The sequence below is a fragment of the Podarcis pityusensis genome (genome assembly GCF_964106645.2).
Source record: "Podarcis pityusensis genome assembly, chromosome: 10".
Taxonomy (NCBI): domain Eukaryota; kingdom Metazoa; phylum Chordata; class Lepidosauria; order Squamata; family Lacertidae; genus Podarcis; species Podarcis pityusensis.
Window position 1 is genome coordinate 20199329 of NC_138035.1, and position 13338 is coordinate 20212666.

Sequence of the window (13338 nt, forward strand, 5' to 3'; positions counted from 1 at the left end):
GTCTGGGCTGCAGATAGCAGCCTGCTTCCCGGAGCGTCGGGCGCCCTGAAAGCAGAGCGCCCGGTGCTTCGGGAACACATCCGCAACCTAGGTAGCCCTGCGGGAGGTCCCGCAGGGATGTCTGGGCTGCAGATAGCAGCCTGCTTCCCGGAGCGTCGGGCGCCCTGAAAGCAGAGCGCCTGGCTCTTCGGGAACACATCCGCAGCCTAGGCAGCCCTGCGGGAGGTCCCGCAGGGATGTCTAGGCTGCGGATAGCAGCCTGCCGCCCGGCAGGCGGGGCGCCCTGAAGCAGAGCACCCCGCGCGCCGGACAGACATCCGCAGCGTGGGGAGCCCTGCAGGAGTTCCCCGCAGGGCTCCCCACGCTGCGGATAGCAGCCTGCCGCCCGGTGGGCGGGGCGCCCTGAAGCAGAGCGCTCCTCGCGCCGGGCAGACATCGGCCAGCCCCACAAGCTCGGGGGACAGCAGGGAGGCGCAGCACCGCCATCCCGCTGTTCCGCGACCTGGTTCGGTTTCCCCGACCTGCTTTTGGGGGGGAAATAAAGGGGGGGGAAATTCCTTTATTTCCCCCCCAAAAAACTAGGTGCATCCTATGGGACGGAGCGTCCTATGGGACGAAAAATACGGTAATTCATACTTCCTGCACCAGTAAGTGCATCAAAACACAGCTAAGCTTTCAAAATTCACACTTTTCTGGATTTTGTGATGCACTTCTCAAACCAAATGAATATATTAATGAAAATAATATACAAAACCTGATTGTATCAGAGGGGAATTGTTCGCAGAAATGCATATATAGGCCAAATTGTATACAAAAATGAATATACCAGAGAAACACACACAATAATGCATATGGATTTTTTTGTGTATTTTTGGAAGGGAAAAAAATTCGCTATCTGATGTAGAAACAGGGTGAACTGAACTTAAGGTTGCAAAGATGAGAAACTGGAAGAAACCAAAATGGACAGATTCACCCATCTCAAGTTATTGCACGCTCTCTAGCCACCTCTCCCCACACAGGACCAAACAAGCAAAAAGAGAGGGGAGAAGTGAAAAAGAAGACAAGAAAGCAGCCGAGAGCTTTGGAATTCCTGGTCCTGGGGAAGCAGTGAGGTCTCCTGATCAGCAAATTGTAAGCTGCTTTGGATCTATTTCCATTCATTTGAAGTCTGCACCCAATCCCAACTCTCAGGCAGGTCTGAGCAGTGGAGGAAGCAAAGCTGAGGCAGGCGGCCTTATTGACTGACTGGTTTCTAGAGTGCCTGTATATTAATGAGGCACTGCACAAAAGCCAAAAAAGGAAAACACAGGAGCAGCCTTTGCGGTTACCATCTAGAAAATCACACACACACACACACACACACACACACACACACACACACATTGGGTGGGGGGAAGGAAGAGGAGGAAGAGCAGTTTGACACTGCCAGGACAAATAGGGTTGTTAAGTGGCATTTACAGCCCACTGGCATAAAAGTGATATTCTCCTTCCTGGCGTTCTCGCTGGGATGCAACAGGAGCAATCATCAGAACGTACTGAGTGCCCATCTGGTCTATCACCCTCTTCTCACTGTGGCAAACCAGATGCCTATGGGAAGCCTGCAAGTACTAGGCCCTGAGTGCAACAGCGCTCTACCCACTTGTCATTCCCAATGACTGGCATTCAGTGACTTTTGCTCCTCTAGCTAGTGGCTAGGCCAAAGTGTCCTTCCTCTCACTTCTGCAGTCACAGGACAACTGACAGTTTAACTGCCATTCCAGCTTTGAGGGGAGAATTAAGATTTACTGCAGATGCTTGTTCTCTGGATGACGGCTGAGGCCAGTAACCAATAACCTCTGTTGGTAGGGGTGCGACCTGCCAGTGGCTCTGGGTCCTCTAGCCTGTGACTGAAGTGACCTTTCCCTTGCTTCCTCAGACACACAGCTATCCCTCTCCCTATTGCTTCTGCCCTAGTTACTTTTAATTGTGGTGCTTGTCACAAGAACATTGGAGGGAGCATGAGCCCTTGATTATGTCCAGATCGAGATGCATGCAGCATATTAAAAAACAAAGGGGGATCAATATTCATTTCACTGGTTGCAAGGAATTAAGCCTGGTGGCTGTTTGACAGGAAGAAGTGGACCTTTAAATTAGGACGCCTGTGCCTGCCTGGGAAACGCATGTATGCTGCCTTGGGGGTCCCATGATGGAAGAAAAGTGGGATATAAATGTATGTACTGTACATAAATGGGAAAAATAGTTCCCAGAGGAGAAGTAATTTAAGTTGGCACTGTAAATACGTTCTAGATAATCCCAAATCAGAGAAGGCCTGACCTGCATACAAAAGACATACTGGGCCGTATTCAATTAAATTTTACTCAGTGTAGACCCACTGAAAGTAATGGTGGTCCATTGCTTTCAGTGGGTCTACAATGAGTAAAACTTAGTCAAGTTCATTTATGTCCATGGGTTTACGCTGAGTAAAACCTAGCTGAATGGCACCCACTGTAATGTCATCACAGAGCAAGGCCTTTAAAACAGAACAGGAAAAGTGTGCACAAAGGGGTCTGGGAAGGGAGCAAGATAACAAGGGTGCTTGAGGAAAATTCACAACGCTCTGAGCCCACCTCCAAACCTGAACTAGCAGACATACCAGCCAATCAAACACTGGCTGAAGCTTCCTGCTTGCCACCACCGCCTCCTCCACTTGCCCGTTCCTCTCCTCTTCTGCACTACTTCTGGCTATGGGATGTGTCCTTGGCTTTCCCCAGGCTAAGTCAATGGAGGACAGGATTGCAGGGTTGGAGCAGGTTGCAGCAGGGAGAGAGCAATGGAGCTAGCAAAGAGTGGCAAGGCTGAATGTCTTCAGCAAGCGTTTGATATGCTGGTATGTCTGACAGCTCATGTTTGAAGACAGGCTCCAAGCTGTCTTTACATCTCACATCTTTAGATATTTTAGCCCCAGTGATGCATGTCCAAGTAGCCTCAATCTGGTGTTTTGAGCTGCAACTGCCCTAGGCTCATTGCTTCAATTCTTTGTGCGACTGCCGTCACTGCGGATGATGTCACTGGCCTTGCTTGGGTCATGCTATTTATTAGTGCTGAGTCAACGTAAAGAAGGTGGGCAATGGGGCAGGAATTTCCCCAAGTCTCTAACTGATTTGGGAGTGTAAGTGTCATTAGATATTTGCAGAAGGATAATCCAGGTCCCTTGATTCCCAGCCTAAGCATTTCTCCCCTCCTCAAGTTGTTCCCATTTGTTAACGTATTATAAACCAGAATACAAACAAATCAGGCAGCCAGATTTTCCCTTCCTTAATGCTGTGGGCTTCTCTGACTGATTTCAGTGGGATTGTTCCCAATGCTCCCCAGATGCAAACAAGAAGCACATGCATATTTATTTCAAATAAAGAATAATAGGAAGAGAGCAGCAATTGGGGGCAGGGACAGGGGGAATAGCTGCCAGTAGAAGGAGTCGTGGATGATGGGTGAGTAAAAGAATGGGGTCTGGAAAGGCCACTTACTCTAGAACATCCCGGTTGAACTGTTTCTTGCTGTTCCCCAGGAACTCCCCGATCATCTGCCGGCTGAGCCCCTTGCGCTGCAACAGGAAATGCGCCACTCCAATCGGTGTGTCTGGTATGAAGCCCCGAGATATAAGGAACTGGATCCCCTTGTCTGGATTTCTGGGAAGTAGAGGGAGTCAAGAGTCAACTTGCTATTCCCTTCAGTACTTAAGAGCACAGCAATCTCAAGCACACTTCTTGTATCATATCAGAGCACAAGAAGAGCCCTGCTGGGTCAGACAAAAAGGCTCATCTAGTTCAGCATCCTCTTCTTGCAGAGACCAACCTGTAGGGAGCCAGCAAGTAGGAACTGAGTGCAACAGGAATCTACTACCCATTTGTGATTCCAAGCAACTGGTATTCAGTAGCGTTGCTGCATCATACAATGGAGGTAGAACATAAGACATCATAGCTAGCAATTCCACAGCACTTATATAGGCTCCCCGTGTAATTCAGAATCCTGATCGCGCAAGTTTCTAAATGCATGCAGGGGGGAGGTAAGGATGGGTAACAGAGAAGGGACAAGAAGCAGAGGCAAAATTAGCGCATCCCCACTCTACCTTCACACAATTCAAATGGCATGAGGGCTTTAATGCCTGAATAGGGCTATTATGTAACTTAGATTGCAGGCTGTGTGTTGTTGTTTTTAAAAAAACTGCAAATCACCTTAAAGTTCCTTAGCAGAAAGGTGGAATATATATGCAGTAAGACACACAAATGGCAGTTACATAAGTTCCTTTCTGTGGTGTCAACTTTTATTTTACTTTTTACTTTGCAGATCTAACAAAAGGGAATTTTAAAAAATACAAATATTGCCAGCTGACCCTAATAATATGATTATTCTATCAATCCTCGTTTAAATGCACAGATTAAGATACATAGTCCATATGTCCAAATAAGTATCTAAACAAGATCAATGATTCCCACATAGAAAGGGCAGTGAAATCTTCAAGCCACTGAGTACTAGCTGGTGGGTGTTTGTCTTTCCGGCCTTGCTCACAGAATCCACTTTTGTTGTCTGTTCTTCTGTTAGGCCACATTTGCACCATACATTTAAAGCACTATGATACCATTTTAAATAGCCATGGCTTCCCCCAAAGAATTCTGGGAGCTGTAGTTTGTTAGGGGAGCAGAAATTTGCTAGGAGGTTCCCTATTCCCTACCCAGAGCTACAAGGCCCTGAGTGGTTTAACAATCAATCCCTCTTCAGGGGGCACTCTGGCAACAGTAGCTCTGGGAGGGAAACAGCACTCCTGGAATTATTTGGGAGAAGCCATGAATGTAGAAATTAGCATCATGGTGCTTTAAATGTATGGTGCAAATGTGGCCTTATTCGTGGGCCCACCCCAGATATATAAAGGTGTCAAACTGACAGCCATTAAAAAAAAAAATAGCAGCCATTTTGGGTGCCACAGTCTCTCTTGCTGCACTGTAGATCTGAAAAATCACTTTTGGGGGGGCTGTGATCTCTCACGGCACCCAAAGTGGGCATTTTGGGATGCTGTGTTGTGCTCTCATCACAAAAAAACTCACCCCTATTTATCAGTGTGAGAGTGAGGCGCAGGTCACGTACCTAGCTTGGAAACGTGTCCCAGAAGATGCACATCCTGGGTCTGAAAAAGTTGGACAGTATGTAAATTTAATCTGTCATCTGACTGATTCTGTTTGAAGTGTTGGGACTCTCTAAAAGGGTTCAAATCTTTCAGTGAGACTCCAGCGCAGAGGCCATCTTTTCCAGAGGATTGAGGGGGCTGATGCGACGTTGCACAACATCCTGACATCACGCATGCGTGTTGTGTGTCAGGACATTGCACATGGGGGCCCTCTGAGCATTGAGTTCATTGTTATTTAAAGCTGAATTTGCTCCTTACGCCATTTACTTAGCATGCAGGTGTAAAATAGCCGCATGGAATAAGTGCTATGTAGGTTACCACATCAGGGACACAGGTGGCGCTGTGGGTTAAACCACAGAGCCTAGGACTTGCTGATCAGAAGGTCAGAGGTTCGAATCCCTGCAACGGGGTGAGCTCCCGTTGCTTGGTCCCTGCTCCTGCCAACCTAGCAGTTCGAAAGCACGTCAGAGTGCAAGTAGATAAATAGGTACCGCTTCAGCGGGAAGGTAAACGGCGTTTCCGTGTGCTGCTCTGGTTCGCCAGAAGCGGCTTAGTCATGCTGGCCACATGACCTGGAAGCTGTACGCCGGCTCCCTCGGCCAATAAAGCGAGATGAGCGCCGCAACCCCAGAGTCGGTCACGACTGGACCTAATGGTCAGGGGTCCCTTTACCTAGGTTACCACACAGTAACATTGCCCTAAAACACTTTCAGTGCTCTACACAATGTGATTTACACCACAGCCTGTGTTGTTTATGGGTTGAGCTGGCAATATTTCCTCCTGTTTTCCTGAGGAGCTAAGCAAGTTTGGCTGGGTGCTGCGGGATTCCTACAGCTCTCCTGGCTTTCCCTTCCACCTACGGAAATGGCCGCCTACACAAACACTGCTATTATAGCAACACTGCATAATGAGGCTTTCTCCATTCCAGGAATTCCACCCACTCGCTCTGGAATGTGTTGCCGCTTGAAGTGCAGAGTCACAAATGCATTCAATCAATTTGCGGGAGGCTGTCACAATTCAGAATATTACTCAATAATTGCTCACGGGGGAGTTGCATGATTGAAGACATGGAGAACAAGGCCATGCAGAAGACCTCTTGGGCCACATAGACCCAATTTTGTATTGGGCAGCAGTTATATAACACTGTAGGTAAGCCACTGGTGTTATTAAATCCTGTCAGGAAGGTTTATGTAACCAAGCATCCCGGCATTTATTAGTGGTAGCAATAACAGTTGTTGTTCTGCGGGGAGCATTTTCTGTAACTGAAGGCTCATATACACAGCCAAATGGTGAAATGGAACAGCATCAAAGCCATTTGGCAACCAGAAATCATTATTTTTTTATCATCACTGAGGGTGTTGCACAAGAGGTAATTAATTCCATTGGGGGAAAGCAGGGCAAAAAGCAGATTGAGAATGTGGTCCAAAATGAGGTACGTGTGCATATGGAGAGGAGGTGTGGAATAGCACCAGCCCTCAGCACTTACCACAAACTGTTATTTGCTTGAGTGTAGGCCATTTGGATTTTAAAGAGGGCCAATTTTTTGTTTATGTTGTTCTTCAGTTTGAGGCGGAAGGGATGCAGTATTCTGGCTGGCTTCATTCTGGTAACATGGGTGCTAGGCAATGAGCAAATATAATAATCTTGCACCAAGCCCCCAATGGATCAGTGCATCTGGCTGCTAACCAGGCTAGTGGTTCGAGCCCAACCAGGAATGTCTGTGGGCAGGATTCCTGCACTGCAGGGGGTTGGACTAAATGACACTCGGGGTCCCTTCCTACTGTACAATTCTATGATTCTAAGTATGTCCATAGGTGCAGCAAGAATAAGGCTAGAACAGATTGCATATCCAGTAGGAACATAGCAAGTTGCTTTATATTGAGTCATGTAGTTCAGTATTATCTGCATGGACTGGCAACAACTCTGCAGTGTTTCTTCTAGTCCTGCCTACAGATGCCAGCAATTAAGGCCTTCTGCACACATAGTAGACGGTATGCCACTGAGCTGAAACCACAGTACAGCGGTACCTCGGGTTACATATGCTTCGGGTTATAGACGCTTCAGGTTACAGACTCCACTAACCCAGAAATAGTACCTCGGGTTAAGAACTTTGTTCAGGATGAGAACAGAAATCATGCAGCAGCAGCACGGCAGCAGTGGGAGGCCCCATTGGCTAAAGTGGTGCTTCAGGTTAAGAACAGTTTCAGGTTAAGAACGGACCTCCGGTACGAATTAAGTACTTAACCCGAGGTACCACTGTACAGGAGATAGGTAGATAGTTGGGTAGGCTATATAGGTCAGCAACATCTCCACTCCTAGGGCATGTCTGTAGCCACACAGACTAGCTTTCTACCCAGGGCTAGCTGCTTCTCTGGTCTTTCTAACGTCTGTTCTTGGGAACCACTTAGGATTCTGCCACCTCCCTCCTTATTCATTCATGGGGAAGAATAACAGCAGCTATCTGCTTGGCCCCAGACTTACCACAGGCTTGGGCTGGACATGGTAAGTCTACAGAAGTCAACTGTGCCCGTGCTCACGCCGGTTCTTCTGCTCTCCTCCACCTCCCTTTCCCTGCCTTAACTCAGCCTCACTTGAAGGAAACAGGAAACAGCAGGTCTGGTTGCAGGTTCCACTGCCCAGGGAGCTGGCATTCCAAGTGGACCAGATGTGGGTGTGTGGCCCAAAGCAGGCAGGGGTTGGGTTCCAGTGGCGGCAAAACCAGAGGCTGGTTAAAGGCAGGCAGAGGTCCAGATCAGGAAAAGAGACAGAACTAGGCAATCCTTATGCTAGAGAAGAACTGTTCAAGTGGAGTAGACAGCTCTGAGGCCAGAACACTATAGTGCCTGGCCAGCTGACTGAATGCTAAAGCAAATTAGTAGCGCAGCTTAGGTGGCGCTCTTGACACCCAAAGCTTGGGCCAGACATATGTGCAGTATGGAGTTCTTAGAGCCAAGCTGTGATTTCTCAGAAAAGGTTTTTTTCTAATAAAATTTCTGAGTATGTGTTTTGGTTCCCCTCTGAAAAAAGAGAGGACCACATTGCAGAATAGTCTCCAAGTATTCTCCGTCTCCCTTGCCCCCACACAGTGCCCAGGATCAATGCAAAGTCTGGAGTATTGTGTGGGATGCAAAATGATGGTGAGGTTGCTGACATCATAGCCGCTAAGAAAGAAGCCATGCCACTGCCACTGCTGAGAGGTTGCTGTATCGGTTGGAGAAAGCCCCACCTTTGCTTTGAATTTTGCTTTCGGTGAAATGTTTGTGACATACCTAATGCAACTGTGTCCATGCCAATTACCTTCCAGAAATGTCATCAACTCAAGTGGCAATACAGCCTTTCTTCTAACAGTCTTCACAGCAAGCCAAAACACAGAACAAATAAAGTAGTCGGAATGTCCCTTTTGATTGGAAAGGAAGGTGCCCTGCGGTCACCCAGGTAAACAGCAAAGCCAAAAACAACACATTTTCTTTCTGCTGTGCATCTCAGAGCTGCTCCCCATGTAATGATTTCAAGTCAAAGGAAATACTCCAGCAATTCTCTCCCATAAATTTAGAATTACGAGTGGAGGTTCAGAGAGCTGTTTTAGGTACACTAAACAACTTGGGCAGAAAACCGACCTACATAGAGGATAGAAAAATCTGAAGGGCAAAACTAGCAAAATGTTTCTCTGAAATCTGCTGTCAGCATAATTCCAACTACGCGTGACTGGTGGCTGGTGTAACCTAAGATATGAATTTGGCCTTTTTGGACACAATCAAAGAAACCAAAGCAATTATAATAAACAACCCGTTATTATCATGGTTAGTGTGTACAAATACTTATAATGGGCACAACCCAGCCAAAGATAAGCACTTTTTTCAGTCAATCTGCTAACCATGAGCTCCATTATCTTTTGTTCTTGAAAAAAGAAGCTTAGGAGCATTAAACTTTGATCTGATTGCATTCAGAGCTTTGCAAATTTTGGCTGACCTTGGCTGCCAGCCAATATATGACCCATTAACTGAAGCAACCATTGAGGTCCTCCTCCAGACATCCTGCCTTCAGGTGTCAAATGGGTAAATACCAGAGACAAAGCCTTGGGGGTGGCTCCCTGAATCTCCCCCTAAGAAATCCATTTGACACTTGCTTCTCAGTTCGTTTCAAGGCAAGTAAAAACTGTTTCACTCGAAAGAGCTATTATTCACATAGCAAATGATTCTGAGAGTATGCTGACAACACTAAGGCAGCCCTCCTGCAATTTGATTTACGGCAGCCACAGGGCAAAGGTTATTATTCATATGAAGCCGCCCGAAGTTTGGTAGAATGTGCTTAGTTTTTTTAAAAAAAATATGAGAGCCAGTATGGGTGCAATTGATAGAACATCAGTCCTGGATCCAATTCTCCACTCAGCCATGAGGCACATGGGTTAGCCCAGGGTGAGTCATGGTTTCTAACCCTAAGTATTGTGAGGCTAAAATGGGGTAAAACCCTGTATATGCTGCCTTGAGCTCCCTGGGAGAAGGGTGGGATAAAAATAAAAAAATGCAAAAAAAATGCATGTATTTCAAGTTCTACATTCATATTCATGTTTGAGTTAATAAAATGAGCAGTCCCAGAGATACGCCATCTGCTATTACCATCCAACAAATGGAATAATAACCAACTGTTAAAGTGCATGACGAAGCTATAGAAGGGCAAATTACAATATTCCCCCAAGGATTACTGAGGTTCAGAGAATCATGCTGAGAGCCAATAGAAGAGGCCCAAAGTGCCTCTTCAAAAACCGAGTCCAACATGTAATGTTTTTGACCTCCCCTGACTCCAGTTTCCCGGCTGCTGTGCCTGGTTCCCTCCCCCCCCCCACCCCCAATACCTACAGCTATTTTTCACAGCACAGTTGCCTTAGCTGAGCGAAAGCAGGAGAGAGGGATAGGGGAGAGAAAGATATTAACTTGCTGCTGCCTGGTATATAATTATACCAAGCCCGCCAAAAGAAAAATGGCAGCCAAAATGCTCACGTCAAAAGGGGCAAATCTCTGTGGAGAGGGCATGAAAACTGAGGTAATTTTTAAATTCTTTTTTAAAATCCACAGATGATAACTGGGATGTTTATGTCTCATTCCCACACAGCCCTATTTAGATAGCAGCCAGAGAACTCTCTCAAGTGCTGTGGACACTAAGCACTTGGGAGTCCTTTCTTCCCCCCTCTGCGACAGAGCTTCAGTGCAACTGCCTGACCCACAATAAAACAGGGTCTGCATTTCTTAGGTGGCCGAACCCTTAAACATGAAAGCAATGTGACTTGAAGAAGACATTTTTCCCCAACAGCCTTTGTTGTCGCAAATTGAGGAAAGCCACGGGAGATTAAAAGATTTATTATTATTAGCCACTTACATGTTAAAGAGGTTTAGCCCAATGCGGTAGAGCCGTTTCCTCATGGTGTCCGTGGAAAGAGTAGGAGATTTGCAGCTGGCCGGGTTTTCACAGTGATACCGCGGGAGACTCAAAATCATGGCCTGCAGGGCTTCCTTTGAAGACAACTCTGAGGCAGACTTGGCCGAGGTGGAGGTGCTGCTGCTGCTCAGCTGCTCTGAATTGTCCACATTTTCTGCCTCCGAGCCCTTGTTCTGCCCAGCTTCGTGGCTGGAGCCGAACTCCAGCTTCTGCACCATCATTTGTTCTTGGTCTGCTTCCCCTCCCGCCAAGCCGTTGGTGTTGACGTTCCCCTCACTTGCCGTATGACTATTCTGAAGGATTCCGGAGTCAGGCTGCCCCTCGGAGACAGCTTGAGGCTCTTGGTTCTCTTTCCCAGCTTCCTCTGGGATTTCTTCTATTTTGGCAGCTTGAGAAACCCCCGCCTGGGTGTTGTTGGCAAGGCAGTTTGCCATAGACACCGAGGTAGATGAGGAGACGGAGAAGTTCTTGTTGTCAATCTGGACGGTGACGTCCCGGAAGGCCATCATGAGGGTGCTGCTGCTCTTTGGCAACGTATCTGGCAGCAGCCCTTCCTCCTTCTCTTGATCCTTCAGTTCGGCTTCCAAGTCTTGGTTTGGCTGCATCGCGCTGAATGTCTCCCTTATCTGGTAGGAGCTGCCATCTTGAAGGGAACACATCGTCTTCAGGCTCCATGTGCTGAGGGCGTCATCTATAGACTTGGCCAAAGACTGGACTTGCTCGGTGAATGAGTCCTCCAGCTCAGTCAGGGCCCCGCTTATGGTAGCTGGCAAAGACGGAGACCTCACCAAGGGGATGCCAACAAAGTTATAGCCTTCCACAAGGGCCTTCTCAGCAGAAAAACTTTCAGAGTTCTGGACTCGGACTTTCCTCAGTGAAATCCGCCGGGGCATGCGACTCTCCAGGAGCGAGTTCCGTATCTTCTCAAAGTTTTTGCTGAGCTGGTACTGGCGGAAGGCAGTCTGGATGGTGCAGGCTGCCCTCCGAGAGACCAGGTGGCCTCCATATTTGTGCTCTAGCATTTCGATCTGAAACAGAAAAGCAGCATTTTTTAAAATTGATTTCTGAACCAGTTTCCACTACTTAAATTTACAAATTGATTGCTCTCTAAGTATGCTCTCGAGAATTCAATACTGCATTTGTGAGTCTCCTTTCCCTGCTGTGTGCACTGAGGGGCTCTGGAAACGATTTACTTGGCTCACAAAGGAATGGTTTCCTTTTCTTGCCGGGCCCATATCCAGTTCTACCTAGGGGGTGGATGAGATGATGCATCTCCCCCAATCTAAGCCATTATGTCAAGGGGGGCCAGGGTCCGTAGCTCCTCCCACACATCTGGGACAGTGGCTTCACCTCTGCTGTCTCAGCATAGGTACGCAGGAGCAGAATGCCCAAATGTTGCTGCATATCAGCGATATTTGGATGTTTCATCCCCAGCTGTACATATGGGGCCAGTAGAAATGGGACTGAAGTCCCTTGTGGGCAGGGCACACTCCCTCCCCCCCCCCCATGTACTAGGCAGAGTATCATCCAATCTAGCCTTATGTATTTGCATACTCTGGGATTCCAGCTGTGCTGCTTAAAAATATTTATTATATGTATTTCTTAGAACAAACAATCCAAGCATATACACGAAGAATTAGAAACCTCTGGTCCACAGAGCAATCTTGGCCCATTTTAATTTTATATAGTTTAATTACCTTTTACCTATTATCATTTCTATATTTTTAACTCTCTGTGTTTTATTTACGTTTGTTTTAATTTTTGTGAGCTGCCTTGAGTCCTGGTTCTGGGTGGAAGGTGGGACATCATCACCATTAAAAATAACTCTTATGCTCCTCAGCAAGATAGGGCCATCTACGGACCAAAAACCTCCCTCCACTTCTAAATATTTTGCTCTTTTACTTATAATAATCAGCAATGTAAGATCCATAAACAAGGAAGAAAAAGATAGTGGTGATGTGTGTCCTGCAATGGCACCCCAAAAAGAACTGAAGATCTGGTTTAAGAGGTTAGAAATATCACCAGGGATAAATATCAAGAGGAGTGAGAATATACAAACACCCTGGATGGGCTAGTTATTGATGAATGCCCAGGAAAAAAACGCTGAATTAGTCAAGGAAACCATGGCCAAACTGGGCATTGTGCTCTGGCACATTCTGAGCCTGAAAGCTCTGCCCGGTTTGTCTGAAGAATTTTTGTACCAATAGTGTCCTTCTTGCTACCTCACTGATAAAAGCTTAACAAGAGGACCACCGGAGTGTGCTTTCAGTCCACACCATATACATCATCCCAGATTCGGTCCCCATGAATGATCATCAGGTGACAATGGCAGCGGTGGTGCTAATGCAGGTGATGGATGGAAGTGGTGAAGAAAGTCGAAAGGATGGACACTAATTATCCCCGTAGAGATTTACTGAGACCGTGGTTGGCTTCGTTCTTCTTTTGCCTGATAAAGTACTTTGTTCTTCTTCAGAGTTCTGGAGGAAACGGGGGTTTGTAAGATTTCAATTAATAAAATGAATGAATTGGAGAGGGAGCGCCAAGTGATGGAAATCACCTTTGCATTGATAAGCAGACTACCATATGGGAACCCAACTGATCATGCTGCCACAGGAACACCAGCCGCTCTCTGACCTTACTAATGATGCCATTACTTAGAATAAGGTTGATGCCATCTGAATAAGGTTGAGCATCACACTGCATGATTCTCAAGAAACGTCCACCCCAGTTATTTCTCTCCTGCACAA

At 46.9% G+C, this 13338-nt stretch overlaps 1 protein-coding gene and 1 long non-coding RNA gene across 13 annotated transcripts in view; one reads left to right on the forward strand and one right to left on the reverse strand.

Moving 5' to 3' along the window:
• IQSEC3 (IQ motif and Sec7 domain ArfGEF 3) overlaps nucleotides 1-13338 on the reverse strand; it is a 150149-nt gene that overhangs the window by 36617 nt on the left and 100194 nt on the right. For all 9 annotated transcript variants that reach the window (XM_080971568.1, XM_080971573.1, XM_080971575.1 and 6 more), the window contains 2 exons: nucleotides 10532-11619; nucleotides 3504-3665 (listed from right to left, as the gene is read on the reverse strand). In XM_080971568.1, the coding sequence (XP_080827694.1) occupies nucleotides 3504-3665; nucleotides 10532-11619 (1250 nt within the window). The remainder of the gene's footprint in view (nucleotides 1-3503; nucleotides 3666-10531; nucleotides 11620-13338) is intronic.
• On the forward strand, nucleotides 1668-8958 carry LOC308457618. Of its 4 annotated transcripts, none has more exons than XR_013977039.1 (4): nucleotides 1668-1841; nucleotides 3545-3936; nucleotides 6087-6307; nucleotides 8245-8958. It is a non-coding gene; the product is annotated as an uncharacterized lncRNA (long non-coding RNA). The 4 variants fall into 4 exon arrangements; XR_013977040.1 differs by having other exon boundaries at nucleotides 1681-1841; nucleotides 3545-3618; XR_013977041.1 differs by lacking the exon at nucleotides 1668-1841 and adding an exon at nucleotides 1849-2209.